Source organism: Hippichthys cyanospilos, chromosome 21 (genome assembly GCF_059441005.1).
Source record: "Hippichthys cyanospilos isolate Australia breed blue-spotted pipefish chromosome 21, RoL_Hcya_1.0, whole genome shotgun sequence".
Taxonomy (NCBI): domain Eukaryota; kingdom Metazoa; phylum Chordata; class Actinopteri; order Syngnathiformes; family Syngnathidae; genus Hippichthys; species Hippichthys cyanospilos.
In genome coordinates, this window is record NC_142389.1 from 8,638,856 (window position 1) to 8,657,995 (window position 19,140).

The 19,140-nt window shown below is 38.8% G+C and overlaps 3 protein-coding genes across 9 annotated transcripts in view; 2 read left to right on the top strand and 1 right to left on the bottom strand.

Moving 5' to 3' along the window:
* The first annotated feature begins 186 nt into the window (after positions 1–186).
* asb4 (ankyrin repeat and SOCS box containing 4) lies at positions 187–5,597 on the top strand. Of its 2 annotated transcripts, XM_088404437.1 has the most exons (7): positions 187–493; positions 1,741–2,040; positions 2,104–2,346; positions 3,581–3,828; positions 3,915–4,028; positions 4,099–4,288; positions 4,531–5,597. In XM_088404437.1, the coding sequence occupies exons 1-6, from the start codon at positions 187–189 to the stop codon at positions 4,285–4,287; spliced, it is 1,401 nt and encodes a 466-aa protein (XP_088260563.1). In that variant the 3' UTR covers position 4,288; positions 4,531–5,597. The 2 variants fall into 2 exon arrangements, with proteins under 2 accessions (XP_088260563.1, XP_088260562.1); XM_088404436.1 differs by having other exon boundaries at positions 4,099–5,597.
* pdk4 (pyruvate dehydrogenase kinase, isozyme 4) lies at positions 5,479–15,168 on the bottom strand. Its single transcript, XM_088404438.1, has 11 exons — positions 14,851–15,168; positions 14,432–14,573; positions 12,835–12,906; positions 11,441–11,625; positions 11,205–11,294; positions 10,795–10,872; positions 9,773–9,849; positions 9,592–9,690; positions 9,404–9,517; positions 9,156–9,269; positions 5,479–8,164 (listed from the first exon to the last, which is right to left on the bottom strand). The coding sequence occupies exons 1-11, from the start codon at positions 14,966–14,968 to the stop codon at positions 8,018–8,020; spliced, it is 1,236 nt and encodes a 411-aa protein (XP_088260564.1). The 5' UTR covers positions 14,969–15,168; the 3' UTR covers positions 5,479–8,017.
* A 1,145-nt stretch (positions 15,169–16,313) lies between these two features.
* Positions 16,314–19,140, top strand: part of dync1i1a (dynein cytoplasmic 1 intermediate chain 1a) — a 48,691-nt gene continuing 45,864 nt past the window's right edge. For 4 of the 6 annotated variants that reach the window (XM_088404430.1, XM_088404431.1, XM_088404433.1 and 1 more), the window contains exons 1-4: positions 16,314–16,662; positions 16,980–17,114; positions 17,185–17,299; positions 17,649–17,736. In XM_088404430.1, the coding sequence (XP_088260556.1) occupies positions 16,995–17,114; positions 17,185–17,299; positions 17,649–17,736 (323 nt within the window). In that variant the 5' untranslated portion in view covers positions 16,314–16,662; positions 16,980–16,994. The remainder of the gene's footprint in view (positions 16,663–16,979; positions 17,115–17,184; positions 17,300–17,648; positions 17,737–19,140) is intronic. The other 2 variants (XM_088404432.1, XM_088404435.1) reach the window with 1 other exon arrangement.

Genomic DNA, 19,140 nt, shown 5'->3' on the forward strand with positions numbered 1-19,140 from the left:
TGACTATGAGCAGTCTCACTATCCCAAATTCAGAGACAGACAGCTCAAGTTGTGCAGTCCCTCCCCCTGCTCAGTCTATTTATAACTCAAACTATTTTCTTCCTGTCACTTGTTGCTTTTGATCTTATGTTGTTATTTTGTCATGCAGCTCCAAAATTTGGACTTCAAAGGCCTTTCAGTGCGGCTATGCATAAATCTTTCATTTTCATTTGCGCATTTGTTTACAACCTACTCCACGCTGCGCGGAGAACCTTTGTGCCCGAGCCAGCCGGTGTTGCTAATGTAGGACGAGGGCCCTCTTGTCAAGAGGCGTTCATGGAGGACTTCAGCCCGACACGGCTGGCTGCCAAGCAGCTGAAGCAACGGTACCTGGAGGCCTTGCAGACCAACAATGCGCAGGAGGTCATCTGGATCCTCCGTGACAAGAAACTGGACATTGACACCGTTTTGGAGGTGGATGACCCTAGCATGGTCTTGGCCTCTTATAAACAAGGTAGGAGAAATTACAAATATGGAAACTAGTCAATAATATAAAAATGGGGTACTAGTGACAATGCACATCTGTGTAAAACTACAAAATAAAGACATACATTTCTTATGCAAAGGAAGCACTATAATACAATTTTGCGTCTGATTGTTTCATGTTCCAATTGATTTGTTCTCCATTTGAAAGGAACATTTTTTTTGTTTGTTTTTTTCCCCCCATCTAAGTAGCATTAAAGTAAATTTACAAATGCGTGCAGAAACACATTTCTGCATATGGTTGCTTCATGTTCCATTTAATTTTCTCTCAATTTGAAAAGAAACCTGTAGTTTTCTCAGCATAGCATTAAGAAGCATGAAATTAGTTTTGGTAACGGCAGAAACCCAATCCAACAGACTTTTCCATTGGGTGTTTTCATGTTTCAATTAATTTGCTCTTAATTCCAAAAGAAAACTGTGCTGTTCCTGTCATGGCACAACGAAGCATTAAATTCATTAAATTGAGTTTGTTAATACCCGCAGGAACACAATTTTGCATTGGGTTGCTTTATGCTCCAATTAATTTGCTCTTAATTGGAAAAGAAAATGTACTTTTTCTGCCACAGCATTTATTCCATCCCAAAGACATATTTTTACGTTTTTCAAGAGTCTACATTCAATGTCAGGTGTTCAATATTTTCTTCCAATTTTTTATAAAGTTTGGCTGGACGGCCGATAAATAGCTGGTACAAAGTGAATAAGTACAAAAGTAATTAATTACTCTAGGTATTTAAGAACTAAAGTCATGGATCATTTAGGTGACTTAAGTCTTGAAGCAATTGAATAGTATTTGATTACAAAAGTAATCGCTTGAGTACTTAATTCCCTAATCGATTACATTGAATAATCTATTGCATTAAGTGCCAGCCATATTCAGCCCCTCCTTTAGCCAAACATTAAAATTTTCAATGGGATTGAAAGTCTGGACTCAAAGAAAAAAAAGAAACCAAAACATAAAACCATGTTTTGAGGATTGTATGAGTTAAAAAGCATTAAAATCCATTTGCTAAATCCATCAGAAACCCAATTATAATCTCCTATAGCTCCTGAGTAGGAAGTGCTTTCAGGTACCCCCAGATGCTGATATGGCTCCAGGAATCACAAAAACAGAAACATAATAGTAAACCAATGCAAATGTGTTCCTCAAATTTTTAACCTTCTCAAATGTACCATTCAGACAAGAAAGGTTAATCGTTTCTTGTGTCCTGTTTGTGACAGGATATTGGCTCCCAGGCTACAAACTGGAAAAGTCCTGGGCGATGGGTCTCCATGTTTGTGTGATGTACAATTCTGTGGAAACCGCGTTGGTGCTCCTTCAGGAAGGTGCAGCCGTCAACCGTATGCCCAACGGGAAGTCGCCTCTGCATGTGGCGTGCGAGGTGTCCAACGCAGATTTCGTGGCTCTGCTTTTAGCTCACGGGGCAAAAATGAACAGCTTATCTCTGAGTGGACATACGCCACTGCACTACTGCATCACCAAAGAGTCCGTGGAGTGCGCCAAATTGCTCATCCTCAAAGGTAAGCAGATGAACATTGCCAAAGTACTCAGAGGGAGTACAGCGTTTTGTTTCTCCCAAAAAGGTGCCAATGTGAGCCTACATGGTCACAACAATGAAGAGGATACACCATTACACACTGCAGCCAGATTTGGGGTGCCAGAACTGGTGGCCCTTTATTTGGCCCATGGAGCCCAAGTGGATTTGCTCAACTCTTTCCATGAGACGCCCCTGATGACCGCCGTCTTCTGGGCTTTTGATACCAAAGAACAAACCTACAGCCAGGATCACCAGCTTGTCTGTCGGATCCTGTTGGACCACAAAGCAGGTTTGGACTGAGTGTTGCATTTAGGGTTCTCAGACTGAGGTACGAGTAGCCCAGGGGGAATGTGAAGGCACCTTACATGAAATTTAACAAGGTCTGCAAAAATACCGTAAAAATCCCCCAAATAGCCATATGAGCCAAGTTTTGAGGCACACTAATGATTTTTATACTGGTTGTATTCTTGCTAACAATAATTACCGTAATTGAAAGACCTAGACGGCGGAAGTCAGATAACTGTTAGCAGCTAACCGCAGCTCATGCTAGCTTGGATTTTACGGTTAGAGACGCCGAAAGGTATTCCATTTGACTCGTTTATTAATCTTTTAGCATAAAGGCACAATCATAAACTTCGTGAAACACGGACGGTCCGCAACTTCAGATATTTATGATAAAATTAACTCGAGCTGCATGGCGAAGAAAAGGGAAAACAATTGCATTCAACGTTACCTTGGCGAGGCATTCACTGACCACTTACAATGTGGGAAATCTGAATTACACTTAACTTAAAGCGCAACAAATACAGTACAGTATATGCAACAAATATTGTATAAATGACCACATGAAAATAAGAAGAGTTTAGGAAAATTAGATTTGATCTGTTTTGCTATTCATTGTTGCCGCGTTTTATTCACAGGAACATAAATACCAGAATTTAAAAGGGTGCGTCCTATACGCAGGTGTGTAAATGAGGGAAACTGCTGTAATTTTTAACGTCTAAACGGAACAATCGGTTTATTTTCCAATCAAGAACAAATGAATTGTAACATGAAGCAAATTATTGCTAAATTGTATTGTAGCGACTCCCTTGCAAACCATTGTATGCCTTTATTTTCTTGAATGTTACACAGATTAATATTGATGAAAAAAGATTTTCTGAATAAAATATGCTAAAAAGATCGCACTTACGAACGTAGATATATACAGATACTACAACACTCCTTTTTGTTTTTCATCGAAAAATGCTTTTTGTTGTTCAGGGCAGATGGTCATACGCAAACCCCCGAGAGTACATGAAGGTGCTCCAGGGGGTGCGCGACGTTTTGAAATATATTTCAAAAGCAGCAGTCATGAAAAAAAAAAAAAAACACATTTATGCAAATACTTCAAAAAGATAAAATGTGAAGAGTTTCTGCCACATCAGAATAATTAGACCCAAACTGTCATAGGTTTTCTTTCGTCACTTGAGAACATTGCTTAAAATTAGGTTGATTTCTTTTTTTGGCGTCCTCTTTTGTAGATGTGAACCTTCAAGAAGAGGACAATAAAACGGCTCTTCACAAGGCAGCCTGGAACTGCGATCACATCCTGATGCAGATGTTGCTGGAAGCCGGAGCGGACACGCGAGCCATGGACATCAACGGCTGCTCCCCCATCCAGTATCTCCTCAAAGTGACCGATGTAAGGCACACAGCCTTGCATGAAAACTGCTATCAGCTGCTACTTAACTACAACGCCGCCAGGATCTACCCGCCCCAGTTTCACAAGGTACAACGACATTGCGAAGAGAAGGCGGAGCCTAAATGTGGATTCTTGCCATTCCTAGATTATGCCATATGTCCTGACCCGCGCAGGTGTTGCAGTCCTGCCACGATTACCCGAAAGTTGTAGAGATCATGGTCAACTCGTATGAACATTTAAAGCCTACAAGAAAATGGAACTCTGCCATTCCAGATGACTGCTACAAGGTAGTACTCAGACGCTTCAAGGTTTCTTCATCCGTTCTGTCTTTGAAGTTTCTGTTTTGCCCTATCTCAGCGACATGAAGAATTCTACGACTCCGTGTTTGCTGTTTGCGCAAATGCTCCTCGCACCTTGCTGCACTTGAGCAGATGTGCCATCAGAGGCAGCATGGAAGGCTCCTGTGAAAAAGGAATAGCCCGACTCCCTTTGCCATCAAGAATTAAGAACTATTTACTGCTCAAGCCAGAGGGAATACTGTATTGAGGTGTGTACATATCGGGTGGTTTCAACAGAGAACATTCAAAATCTATTAGGAGCGTGTTTTATTTTTTCATATTTTTTAAACTGATTAACTGCCAGCGATTTATTTATAGCCGTAAATGGTAGCTAATGAGTTCCTCACTTAGATCAGGGGTCCGCAAGCACAGGTCCGTGGCCCGGTATTTATTTCAGTTGAATGTATTATCTGCATATTTTATTTTGAAAAGCCTTTTATTTTGAAAACAGGTAGACTGTCTTGGATTTGTTCCTATCACTTGAACGCCAACATTTCACTCACAAAGAAGTAAAATGAAGAAGAAACAGAAGTCTTTGGAAAAGGCCCAGTTTAGAGACAGGTGACGAGCCTACAACCCAAGGAAAAAAAAACAAAAAAGGTTTTTAACTCTTTCAGTGCAAGCGTTATCAGAAAAGGAAACTTCTATAGGTCCAGTATATTTAGCATTTTCACTCATCTTTCAAGGCCAACAGAATATTCTGTGTACTATGTATACGTAAATATGGATGCTGCCATCGAAAGATTGACTTCCATTCTTCAGTTACACTTGCATGCCATCAAATGGTCACAGTTATCACTACAGTGCATAATTGGCTTATACTGCATTAGGTAAATATTAGTCAATAGTGTCAGCTCTTCTCTATAAAAAAAATGTATCTGACCAGAATTTTAACTAAACTAATCTGGAGAGACAAACACTTGACAAGCAACTCCAGGACATTTTATTGATGGACTTCAATGTAGAGCTGTACTATTTTGGTAATCAATCATTTAGAGCTATCATTTAGCATAATGGTCCAAACCTTCTAATTTCGGCCTCTCAGCAGTAATTATTCTTCAATTTCTGTAGTTTCTCATGAAGTACTTGGGATTAATCAAAATAACACATTCCTGGAATTCACTTTTACTTTGTAAAACAATGATAAAACCAGTAACTCAATAAATTTCAGGGTTGTAATTGGTTAATCAACAGGAAGTGGGAAAAAATGGTTTTGCAAAATGAAAGCTTATTCCATTTTTCGATGAAATAATATAAAAATATGATGGTGGCAGCCCGACTTCAATTTATACTGAAATCTATGTTATTTATAAATTTCTCTTCTTTCCTTCCTGAATGGAATGAAGGACAATTGATTAATGCTTCTTTTTGAAGTTGTACAGAAATAAAGAGACACGCAGAAGAAGATGTCATTTTACTCAAATACAATAGTGCATTTTAAATTTGTCAATAATCCCCACATTTGGGGAAAATGCTTCATAATAAAAACAATAAAAACAATGTATTTTCGTAAAACAAATACAACACTGATTCTTGTATCCTGGAACTTAAATGTGTGTTGTTTTTTTTTTAATTTATTTTTTTTTTAGTTTTGAGATGCATCCAACAAGGATGACTCATGACATGTGGGTGAGGTCAATCAGGGTCAATTCTGACTGGCAGGTAGTCACATTTAAAAAGCACTGGACTGTGCCTGCTCAAACACAAACATGAAACCAAAGTGCTGACACTGCAATGGCACGTAGGATTTGGTTTAATGTTTGTTTTTTATCTTGTTTAAACCGCTATGGGAATTTGCCAAAGTACAAACAGGGAATTCTGCTTTGAACATTCACATGACATTTTTGTATCACCGTTTGTTTTTTTCCGTTATTTTTTTTGGTGGTTAAAAGTGATCTACAGCATTTGAAATGAAAACATAGAAAATGTCGGACATTCAATTCAACAGAAATGAAGCGTACACTTTTAAGTCACTTAATATTGCAAAAATATATGAATAGTTTGTTGGTTGTACCCTTCCAAGTATTTAGTAGGAAAACGTGTGCAGTGAAACTATGGACAGGAAATGTAGTTATAGTTATTGAGGTAAGATGATTTTTAACCCTTGTGCAGGTATTTTGTCAAGTCCTTTGGTTTTTACATCAAAGCCATTTCACATCAAATGGTTAGCATTGAAAGAAGATAATAGGAAGCTGAAATTTCACCCAGATGGTGACAACATGACAAATTTCAACATGGCACAAGCACTTTGTTATCACACTACCAGGAGTGTGCCATCCCTTGCCTAAAATACTGCGAGAATATTGTTGACGAAAATGACCCAAAAATGATCAAAATACTGCGTAAGGGTTAAACATGAATTATGAAAATGACCTACAGTAATAAAACAGAAGAAAACATGACAGTTTTCTACAAATTCTGTACAAAATCCTACCAAATCCTTGTGAAAATGCTCACTGGTACACTTAACGGCATGTTTTGAAAGATATTCAAGCAAAGTCCAAGCTCGCCATAGCCTGTATATTTAACATGAAATATTGATATATTCATTAGCATTTTTGCCATTAGTATCAAGGCCATTTGGAAGCACAGAAGGAACGTGCATGCAAAAAAACAACAACACAATCCTCTACTTTCCTTCGCAACCGTACTATCAGGTCACTTCAAATATAGTCATATACGTACAGTATACGTACTATATACACAAAGATATTTAATGTATGAATTGTTAAACCGTTGTTCTTGTTGCAAATATTCACTTGTTTTGAATTTGATTCCTGGGCATTCATATTGACTGTTACCTCACCTTTCCTTCTGTCAACACTCATCCTTTCAGTATTTAGCGGTTAGAACAACTCAGCCGGCAGGCTCGTACTCAAAATTACATTTTCCCGTCACAAAAATACAAATTAAAAAAATAAAACTGTGACTAGTTTACATTCAAAGATGTCTGAAGTATTACAGTAGTAATATCTTCTTTTAAATGGGCTACAATACTATATTAACAGTATCCACAGTGCTTATTTAAAAAGGGCTCCCGCAAACACGACAACTTGAATCGTTGAATAAATGAGCAGATCAAGAGTCATTGACTAAAATTTCTGAACAGTGTTTTTCTTGTCCACATACACCAAGTGGACTGAATCACTATAATATACTTTGGGGGGAGGGTGTGTTTGGAATAGGGCTTTTTTTTGTGTTTACATTCTTATGACAGCTTCAAAAAGAGGTCACTGTAAAATGTTTGGAATAAGCATATGATATATTGGACAAGATAAATGTATATTTTAAGTGTGAAATGCTGGTTTGGAATGAAACAATTTTTGCCATCCAAGGCAAGAAATGCTGCATGCTAACAGGTGAGCCATGTTGTACAATACTGTATATGAAAGATGCTAAATGTAAAAAGCAAGGTAGTTGGTCCTGTCATACTATGTGTCTTTACATCTAGTTTCAGTGACCTTAGGCCATTGCATCAAACAAGTCACAGACATAAAACTGTCACTGTAAAATGCTCGTAAGCTATTACGGTAAAATAAAGACGATCCGGTTAACGAAAATAGTAAGAGTAAAAAAACGTAACCGTCTTTTACAAAACAGCACCTTTAACACACTGGTATTGTTTTGTATAACCTGCTTGCAATGGTTCACGCTTCTAACAAAGTCACCTGATGCATGTGTCAAATTTTACAACTGATGGACACGTTACATATTTTTGGGGGGAAACAAAGGCTATCGTTAACAAATCAAAAGAGCTCTCATTCGTGGGTTGAATCAAGAGGAGCAAATGCAAGCTGGAACTTCACCCAAAAAAATAAAAATCTGCAACATCATGGTCTCAAGATAAATAAAATACAGTTATAATCTGATCGCATCTGGCCCGAAAATTTCACTCTGACCTGCACTACGTTATTTTGTTCACTACCTCCTTGAGTCCATCACGAGTGTGTCCTCTCGCTCCTGCCCAGTTTCTTTGGCTCCTTGCTGGGCATGGACCAGTCGTCGGCCTCCAAGCTGGACTGGTAGTGGCGCAGGGCTGACTTGTTGAACACGGGGAGCCTCTCCACTGACTCTGAGGACAGTGCCTGGGAAACAGTTCCAGCATGTGAGGCCCCTTATGCCAGCATAACTAAAATGTTTACGTTCATCTAAGATGCCATTTTGCAATATCTATATTAGTGATGATATTGTGGCAAAATATGTCATATAAAATAATGCCAAGTAACAATTTTCAACGTTTGCTTGTTATCGAAAAGATGGCAAGAAAACTAACAGGCTATCGGGCAAATTAAACATAAACAAGAAAGTCACTATTTTTTCAGTCTCATTTTTCAGCTGCAGCCGAGCTAGTTCAACAAATTGCATGTTCGTGTCCATACGTTATTTGGTAAGATTTATTTTGAAGCATTGGCTGGGCATTCTCATTACATTGTTTTACTGTCATGCATTCTGCTGTGTATTCAAGACCCAAAAAAATAAATAGATCTCGTGCTGTGCAGGGAACAGCAATCTTGTCGTAAAAGATTTCGTCCAATCCCTATGAGGGCATTATAAGTTTCTTCTATCTGTATCTGTATTGTGTATCTTTATTTGTCTGTATTTGGTACACGCAGCATCCACTTCAACTTGTGAGCCTGGAAGGGGTCTCCTCCCACCTGTGGTCCCTTCTAAAGGTTTCTGATTTTCCCCAAATTGGGTTTTTTTAGTTTTTCCTTCCCCTTCTGTGAGCTTTGACAGAGGATGCTGTTGTGTACCTACACCAAGATATCTCTGTATGACTTAAAAAAAAAAAAGTCTCGGCATGACCTCTTTTCACCCGTGAAGCCCTTTGAGACTTCGGTGATTCAGGGCTAGACTAATAAAATTTGACTGATAGATTGATCCTAAGTGTAATAATATGCCTAACCCTTCACACAATTTCCTCCTACCATCTTGTGAGAGCACATAAGCTTACAAAAGGGCACATCTGTTATCAGCTACGAAGGCTCTTGTGTAACATTATTCTGACTAGTCCAAGCTGTGTACGTGATCAGCGGATGGTTATTTTGGATAGATGACCACTTGTGCTGTTGTCACCTTTAAGTAGATGACAGCTGAAGTTCCGTAGCCCTCCATAGAGTAGAGCTGCAGGTCTCCTTGGAAATACTTGGCATAGAGACGGGAGATGGGAAGGCCATAGCCAAAACCGGCCTGGGGGGAGGCGTGTTGAAGGTAATAAACGCATTAGAACACACCAGTTCAAACAAACGGTAAGGCATCGCTCTCAAAAGGCTAGTGTCTATTTTTATAAGCTAATTCACAAGCTCTGTGCACTTCAATCTTACCAGAGGGGCGTTACGGGAGTTGTCAATATGTACGGGACTGGGAGCTGTGGAGTACATATAGCTGAAGAGCCGCTCAATCTTTCTAAGTGGGACTCCACCTCCTCTGTCCGACATCTAAAAATAGGGCGAGGGAATAAAGTTGGTCTGTAAAGAAATATGACGAGTTTATGACGCGTGAACTCATTTACCTTGATGGTCAGGTCCTCGTCGCCAAGTGAGACGCGCACTTTGATGGCGGGCAACGTTGGGCTGGTCTCGTGGGTTTCCACTGTTGCTCGCATGGCATTCTGACGCAACATAAAGACGATTAGCTGACATGGCAAAAAAAATATATGTAAAGGTTCGCCTTTGTTTGGTTGCTCACTGTACCTTGAAGAGCTCAAATAACATATGGTAAAGATGCGATGGCACATAAACGATGTGGATAGGCTGCTCTGGGCTTTTTGCTGTGCAAAGGGAATGATAGAAAAGAAAAAGAAGACATTTGTTTTAAGTCAATGTTTAAAACATTATCCTAAAACCTGCAATGAAAAATCAATAACCGATCGATTATCAAATGAATCAATAAGCATTTTTCATCATGATGATTCATTTTAATCACTTTTAGCCACTTTTAGCCAGTGAGCATTCCTATTTCTGTCATCCTCCATGTAAGCAGAATTTGTTTTGTGTTTTTTTTTTCCCCCTGACGTTACAGACCAAACCAGTAATTAAATCTTCATGTTTTTTTTTCTTTTTTTTCTGCAGTGTCATTTTGAAATAGTGTCCTGTTTTTGAGGTGGCAATTTCAAAAATGTTTTCAGTTCAATAACCAAATGATTACCAAATTGACAGATTATTTGATTATCAAAATGATTATTAGTGAAAAATGCTACAAACTCGTTCAATCCTACAGACATATTTTTACTCCTTAGAATTTTTTTTAAATTATTACATTCAAGGCACTTGTTTATATTTGTTCTCTAATTGTTTTTTTTCAAGAGGTTAAAGTAACAATACTTAAGTATTACCTAAAGTAAATAACTAAAAAAATCAATTATTTTAGTACTTAATTATCGAAAGGAATCAATTACTTTAGTTCTCAGTTAGCCAAATTAATCAATTACTAAGCTTTGGCACTTAGTAAACAAAAGCTACCGATTACTTAAGTACGTACTTAAATAACTTAAATAAAGTAAGTACATTACTAAGTACATTACTTTGGTACATTAGATAATTACATTTAGTACGTAATTACCCAAAGTAGTACTAATAAAGTGGCCATTTTTAGACCCTTCGTCAGCCAAACACTGCCTTGATTGGACTCATAAAAATGTCTTTTAGATCCGATGAGCTAAATACAGCAAATATTTTCCATTCAAAAATGTATTTTGGCGCGGTGCTCGACTTACAATTGACTTGCGTGACCTCCATATCTGGTGAGGTCAGGTAATACTGCTCACACAGCATCTTGGATGTTTCATAAGCATCTGCATGCGAAAACAATACAAGCGACTTCATTACCATTATGTCACTAATGTTCAAAAAGAAAAAAAAAAAGGTAAATTGCGTATGAAGAATAACAAGTACATTGACAGCATTATGCTTTCATTGTTAATGAACCGGTTAACCCAACACACAAAGCTAATATATCCCAGCCATAAATCTAGTAATAACATGTTTTAACACTCACTTTTTATACTGACTATAAAAATGTGCTTAACCGCCGACAATAAATCTGTGCAAGCATTACGTGTTAGGAAACACATGCCAAATTCAGTGTGTGTGTGTGTGTGTGTGTATCTACAGTATTATTCATTACCTTTTACGACCTCCACAACGTCACAGGTGGGATCAATGCTGCCGATATGCTTGGGGTGCGCCGGGTTCACGCTGCCGTCGAAGATTAATGCTACAGAAAAAAAAATCACATTCAAGCCTTTGTCATTTGATGCTATGGGAAAAAAAAAAAAAACATTTGTTGAATATTGCGCCCGAGTATAACATGCAGTAAGTGTGAGTGTGACCTCACTGATAATCACCGAGAGCTATACTGACTGTGCTGGTTTATGAGCATGCGTATGGAGATGCGGCTCATGTAGAAGCGGTCCAGAAAGTACTGCACGTTCTGGTTGGTCACGGGGTCCACACCAAAGGCCTCCTTAAACTCCACCACGCCCTGAGCCATTGTGGGCACCACGTTGTTGTGCCGATTGCGGATTTGAATCAGAGTTTGCGTGAATCTGAGGACAGAGACGTGATGGATGGACAGTACTGGATGTCAGTTACTTTACATTGCGAAATTAATAGTTAACCAGCTTGAATAAACAATCAGAGCAAACGGTGTAAATAGTGTGGCCATAAACCTATGAATAATGTATCTTTACATTATTGACACTAAATTAATTGATTAAAATATTTACCATTGGTTCATTTTTTTTACTATAACTATTTTGGAAAATGTTACGTTTAGCACTGTTATATTGTGTTTGGTGTCCATTTCTATTTTTGTGTAAATGGGGTGATAGTCATAAGACATTTTTCAAATGGGGGTATGAGTACCCCTAGGATACGTGAAAACACTTCATGGGGTAAATGAGACTGATGAGGTATTAGCAAATCTAATTTAATGCTTCTTAATGCCGAAAGCAACAGTACGTGTTTCTTTTCAAATTGTGACTAAATTAATTGGAACATGAAGCAACCTTATGCAAAACTGCATTTAAATTAGGTTTCTGCAGGGATCAGCAAATGTAATGTAATGCTTTATAATGCGATGGAGGAACAAAGCACTTTCCTTTTTGGATTAAGAGCAAATTAATTCGAATATGAGGTTTAGTGACTCCAATGCTAAACTGTATGGGTTTATTTTGTGAAGTTTCGTACGGATGTACACTGGCATGAGTGACGCAGTTCAGCAGATGAGCCAGAAGAAAAACACACAATGTTCAAACGATTTATCTTCTGAAATATCAGAATGCAAGACGCTTCAAGATACCACAATGTAGTTCTAAAGTTTAATCAATTAGACATTAAATTGTGTTTTATCTATTTATTTTTTATTCAAAAACACTGAGTAGGTCAGTGGGTAAACTATTTCATATAAGATATCGTCATTGAAAAATGGTTGAGAACAACTTTGTTTAGTTGGTAACACAAATAAAAAAATTAAGCCAATTTAAATGCATCGCCAATGCAACTAAAAGTTGCAAAATGATGACGCAAAAATTCTGGTGTTTCATTTTGCAGATTTTGGGGGTTGATAGTGTAATTCGCCATCTGTAAACTTGATAGTAGCGTTAATGTACTACAAGTGCAAAATCTGATTCCCTGCCACAATCAGAAATTTACAGGGTCATATAAAAACAATTACTGCACTAAACTTGTGGCAATGTTTCAGTAGGTATAAACTGGACTGTGCGTGCGCGTGAATGCGTGTGCAAATGCCTCACTCAGTCAAGACGTCCTTATCGTCTGGATCTTTCTCCAAAAAATCTACGAGCTCCAACAAACTCTGTGAATACCTACGCGAACAAAAATAAACAACACTTAAGATGAACCGAACAGTTTGTCACATGGCAATCATTTGGAGTAAATGACACGTGATTTTGTATATGCAAGCCTGCGTATAATGCAGCTTGCAGAGTCACACACTCAAGTGCTGAGAAAGTAGGTGAAAGGTGAACAATGCAATAATGTCTCTTGCGCTGACCATCAAACTGACCCTCAATTTATTTCCTGTCATGGAAACATCTGGTGACCTAGAAAGAAATTCTCTTACAAAGAACAAAACCACAAATTTCAAATCGGTTGCACTGACTCGTCTACATCAACACGTGACGTGCTGCACAAAGAGAAAGCCACAGCTCAAGGAAGCACGTGGGACAAATATACATACATACTAGACATGCCATGTCAGGGGGAGGGGACTGCCTGACCTTTTCTCGTTGAAATGACTTCACGTGACTTGTGCACAAGTGCGTAACAGATAGTGATGACAAAATAACTGTCAGAAAAGAGCAAAGTCTGTCATGGAGGACTGCTCTCGTGTGTTATTGTTATTTCTTGACAGATTCTTAAGGTATTGGACAAAAAACAAAAATATTAATTTAGAACCTGCCCAGGAATTTGAAAATTCCTGCCGTTTTTCTTCATTTAGGCAAACACGAGTCAAAATGACCCACAAATATTAATGCTATTCGGTAAATTGGAGGGGGGGGGGGTTGGATAATTGAACACACCCCTGGTTATATTGACCCAAGGCATTATTGCTGCTCCTGAGAAATAAACATAATACATTGTTCAAAACAAAGTACTGAAACAAAGTACTTTCAATTTTCATGCATTTCTGCCATGTTTGGACAACTTAACATGCCCCCGGTCAAAGTGACCTTGCAAACAAACATAAAAAGAGGGTTAAATTACTTTTTTAAATAGCACTGGGGGTCATGTCAAAATGTATTTTTTAGTAGCGGATCACTAAAATGCGAATAGTGGGCATCAAATGGCCCCCGGGCCATATTTTGGACACCTCTGCCTTTAGAAGATTCAGTATTTGATGCAGTTAAACGTTAAGCGCTGAACCTGATAATGCTGTACAAAGAACAAGAATTGTGATGAAATCGGGATGACTTGCAAGGAGAATGGTCACAATGAATGATAAAAATATTAATGAATAAAAGTGGTTGCATATCATGTTTGTGTGCTCCCTAAATGGCCGTATGCTCCGGTGCACCTTGATACGGGTGTGACACATGTATACACGCAACTGTCTGAAGGTTATGGTCACTGTAAACAAAACATGAGGTGTGCGTGTACAGTATATATAATTTGATACAGCTCTCAAGGAATTGTGGATTTATGCTGATTTAAATGGTATTTACAATATTGAGTTTTGGATTAAGAGTGCTGTAATAAATATTCTGGAATGGCTTGAACTTCTGTCATTTGATATTGCCGCATACATTTTACATTACAATAAGCATCTTTAAGCTGGAAATTTGGGCTATATGTTTACAGAAGTAAAAGCAGGCAAATTGTGTATCCTACCAACTGGTGAGAAGCTTTAAGGAAGGAGTGCCAAGGAGTTTGTCTGGAAGAAAATCAATTTCTTTCATGATGTTAGCAAGCCTGACAGGAAGCTCCTGTCTCAGGAACACAAAGGAGGTCTTCTCACAGGCATTTGCAGAACCTGCAGTCACATGGGCGACACAAAAATATTCGCAAACTTTGACCCAATTCTTACAACTGATGATGCAGCTCCTTTTCCAGATGATCGTGGATTGAAAAAAAAAGCAAATTATCCTGTTTGTCAGGATACAGCTAGCCTATTTTGAAAAAGATGGTTTTATTACACTCCAATGACATTTTTACGCACAATTCTTAGAAATGAACTCATAAAGACCGTTCCATCGCTGCCTGTTGCAAAAAAGCACAGCTGCCCTTGAGAGGTTGCAGGAACAACTTACCGAAGTCAATGAATTGCTTCATCGACAATGGCGACGGTGAGAATTTAGAAAACCTCTCCACCTGCTTCGGTATTCCTGCAACTGAGCTGTTTTTCAGCAAAAACTGAGCGAACTTCATCGTTGCTTAGTGTCCTTAAACAACCCCGTCGTGCACGTCTCGCCTTCCTCGAGGACACTCCAGTTTGTTGCTTTTTGCCTAGCAAACGCACAACGTGAGACAACTCTTGTTCAACATTGCGTCCCAGGTGGTTATGAGAGTAAAATATTAGTTTCTCCCACGTAGGCTATCCGCTTCGCATGTTTTGATCCTCCAAAAATGATGTTTGGACTGGACTGTTGTGGGGCGGAGACGACGACGGATTGACATTGAACTGCACCAATGGTCGCCATGTTTGCTGGGAATGGGCGGGGCGGAGATCACAGTAATAAACTAGAGCCCTCGGCAAAAGAACAAAACAGACCACGGCTTCCCCCACCGGCAGAATGCTTCAAATGCAGATATAAGCTATTGTACCATTGAGTATTTTCCACTTGTGGAAGAGTTCTAGCTAACGTTGGCGTATATGTATCTCCTTGAGACCGATTTACTAGCGTCAAGTGAAATAAATCAATGCGCGCCAATTATTCTCGCTTAAAATGCATTCAGAGATGCACGCAGCTACCACGAACGCAATGTGAAATGACTGACACTTAAAATGACCAATAGATGCGGTGAAAGCTGTTGCAGAACGTGTACTCTGTCCAATACGCGAGTCAAACATCGCGTAAAGAAGGTGGGAACAAAATCAGAGCAGCACACACCACAGCGAAAGTTTTTTTTTTTACCTTCAAAACTAAGCTTGGGGGCAAATGATATTATTTACAACAAATTAATAGTAGTAATAATAATAATGATAATAAAAATGAAAATGATTGAAATTTATATTTCAAGCGAATCTCGAAGTGCTAAAATAATTTATTAACCATCGAACTCGTGCGCTCAATTACAGTACTCGTGTATTTTGTAAGCTTTTTTATTTTGACAATTCAGCACAGCAGTAAAAACCGTGCTGCACTTGTATTACTGTACTAGTAATTTTCCCCACTTCTGCATGATATTTGTGAGCATTAGTAGAGCCACGAGCGCACACGCGGAGAACGTGTAGAATCTCGAGGTTTATAAAATGTTTATTCGCTGTTGTACTAGTGCGCTCAATTGCTCAAGTATTGTCTACGATTACTTAATAAAACATGACATGACAACATTCATGTACTTCTTCAAAAATCCAGAAGATGGCAGTATAACAAAAGCCACGACAATAGGACACTTGCGCGTAGAGGTGGCGTTTCTACTTCCATACTGTGTGGCAAGATGCCAAAAAGATTCAAGCAAAGACATGAAATTATGTCTCGCGAGAGCCTCACTCATACGAAGGATGAAACACGCATGTCTCGCGAGAGTCGTACTAAATACGAACGGTGAAACGCGCATACGTCTTTTTGACGGCGACAGTCGTACTCATACGAATGGTGAAACACGCATGCGTCTATTTGACAGCGATCTTACTCCGTACTTCTCAGCATCATCCTTTTTCCTCCGCTTTTGTAGCACCTGCCTGATGTCTATTTAAGACTCAGCTCCATCTGAAATGCACCGTCGCGGCTGCTGCCCTCTGTAAGCCTCGCCGAGCGGTACACAAAACCACTTTGGTGGCTTATTAAACGCCCTCTGTTTAAATGCCATTGAGATAAAGGATGTGTTGAAACCTCCGGGCGTAGCAGTGAGACAGCATCTTTTCCCGTGACACATCATTATCAACAGCAGTGGACAAGGTATGAAGGGAACGTTTTACCTTTAGTGTTTGTAATTGTAATTTATAGTGAATGCATGAAGACTATTCCAATTTCGACGTCACATAAACCTTTATGTGATGTTTTGAGCTGCTAGCTGTGGATTTGGTAGGTAGTTAACATCTGCCTTCTGCTGTCGTTGCATGGTCAGTTGCTATTGTAGTATTCCTACACACAGTATTTGATGCATCATTTCTTTTTAACTGCAATGATAAATTGAAATTGAAGTTTCTTTATGCAAATGGGACACAATGTGACAATCATGCAGCCAATAAATCACAGTGTCATATCTTTAAAAGCCCCCAAAGAAGACCATGTCGGACAAAAGTGACCTAAAAGCAGAGCTGGAGCGCAAGAAGCAGCGCCTTGCCCAGATTAGGGAGGAGAAGAAAAGAAAAGAAGAGGAGAGGAAGAAGAAAGAGGTAACCAAAAAAGTAAGTGGACTGCACTGCTTTGACGAAAACACGCCTGTATGTTTGAATCTTATTTTGGATTCTCGCGCAGTCCGAGAGCCAACAGAAGACGGAGGCCGCCTCGGAGGACTCTGACTTGGACCGCAAGCGGCGAGAGACCGAGGCCCTGCTACAGAGTATCGGCATTTCACCCGAACCTCCTTTAGGTCTCTATACCTTGAGCATGTCGTAAAAGATAGCAGTATTTTGTTTGTACAGTGTTACATCTATATTTAGAAGTGTATCATCTTTCTGCGCTCAGTTCTAATAGATTAGTTGGGATTCCCAAAGGTGTCTTTCATTTCCAATCGGTTTTCAGAAACGCTGTTCGCTTGTGGTCTAATACTGTGACAACGACTCAGAATTGGGAGGCCATTTTGGAAACTGAGCTTCAGTAGCTTAACACTACTTTTAAAACAGCTGAGCATTAACAATGAATGCAAGCCTGAGCCAATTGATGCCCTATTGTTTTATTGTTATCTTTTTTTAATATTTATCTGGCTTTTTTTTTTTTAGTGCCAAATACTTTGTCCCCATCCAAATCAATGAGCACGCCGAGTGAAACGGAAAGCCAGGATTCGGCTGACGGTGGAGCAGCTGGCCGGTATGGCGCAATTTACTCTGTAAAGATAAATATGTCACAAAGTCATTACTTCATTTAAATATTAGGGCCCATTATTGTTGATGACACATTGAGATTTGAAATAATTTTGCCTCATCATATTTTATTTTGACATATTCTCTCTGTCTTGTTTTGCTAATTGCAAATTCGCATCACAGATTTAGGTAAGAATGAGTGTAACGCGGTGAAGATGTGGTGTTATGCATGTGATGACGTTATGTCATGGAGTCTGTCATTTGATGACCACTGAACACGAGTAATTACCTTAGCTAAAATTGTACTAATTCCGTTTTTTTTTTTTTTTTTTCTCACTAAAACTTATGCTCTACAACTGATTGGGTATGTTTTGATGTTACATAAAAATCAAATATTACTGCCAATAATTCCAATGCTTCATTTTCATTTAGGTTACCTTTAAACTGCAAAAAAATAATCCAAATGTTAAAGAAAAAGAAAATGTCCTGAGCTGAAAGTTTATTATTTTGGCTGGAGTTTATACATTTCTAATCATTACATTATCTAATTTTTCTCTTGCAGATAATTTTAGGTCGGATTGTCATGATTTAGTTTATTTCATTCAGCCAAATCTGACTCATCTAATATTAAGGATCTGCCTATACCATTTCTCAGTTTGATTCCTTGGCAATGTACTAACCCTTTACTGGGCACAGTGGGCGCTTTTGGCCGATTGTCTAAACAGGCAAAATTGGCACACGTTTTCTATTCAATCCTAAACAGGCAAGGATTTTCAGGATCTTAGAGAAATTTAGCGGACGCTTTCGGGCGTTTTTCCTGTTTAGACTATCTCAGCTCATTAAAGAGTTAAGGGCAGAAAAAAAAATCTTTTGGCAATAAACGTGCACTTTTCTAGTTCTTAAACAAAAAAAAAAGTCAGAGGAAGTTTTCCTGATTCCGATCTGTTCCTACCAGTTACGATAAGCTAAAAATGACATGATCGGGCCTGATTATGGATCACATGATCAGGATGCGAACATCCATAAGTCTTAAGTATATACAATCAATGCTTAGCATGTTTTACAGTAATAGCTAACTGTATTTACAGTAATACTAAACTATGTTTAGACTTACATATGTAGCTGTGGCTAAAAAACAAAGCGTGGGGAGTCCCTGTCATTGAAATGCATGACTGAATATGATGACTGTTGCCAACATAAATATCCACATCCTCCCCTTGTATTATTTTGATATAGCGACAGTCATCAAAGCAGTTTTTTTCTTTATGACAACTGTGGTTCAGAACATCAGGAATCACATTTTTTTCTGTAAATGAGGTGATAAGCCAACCATGCACGTCTGAGTCCTCCACTTCACTTGCAATTGCCCAGTTTGACAATTTACTCAATGCGCAGCGGGCCTAAGAAACTC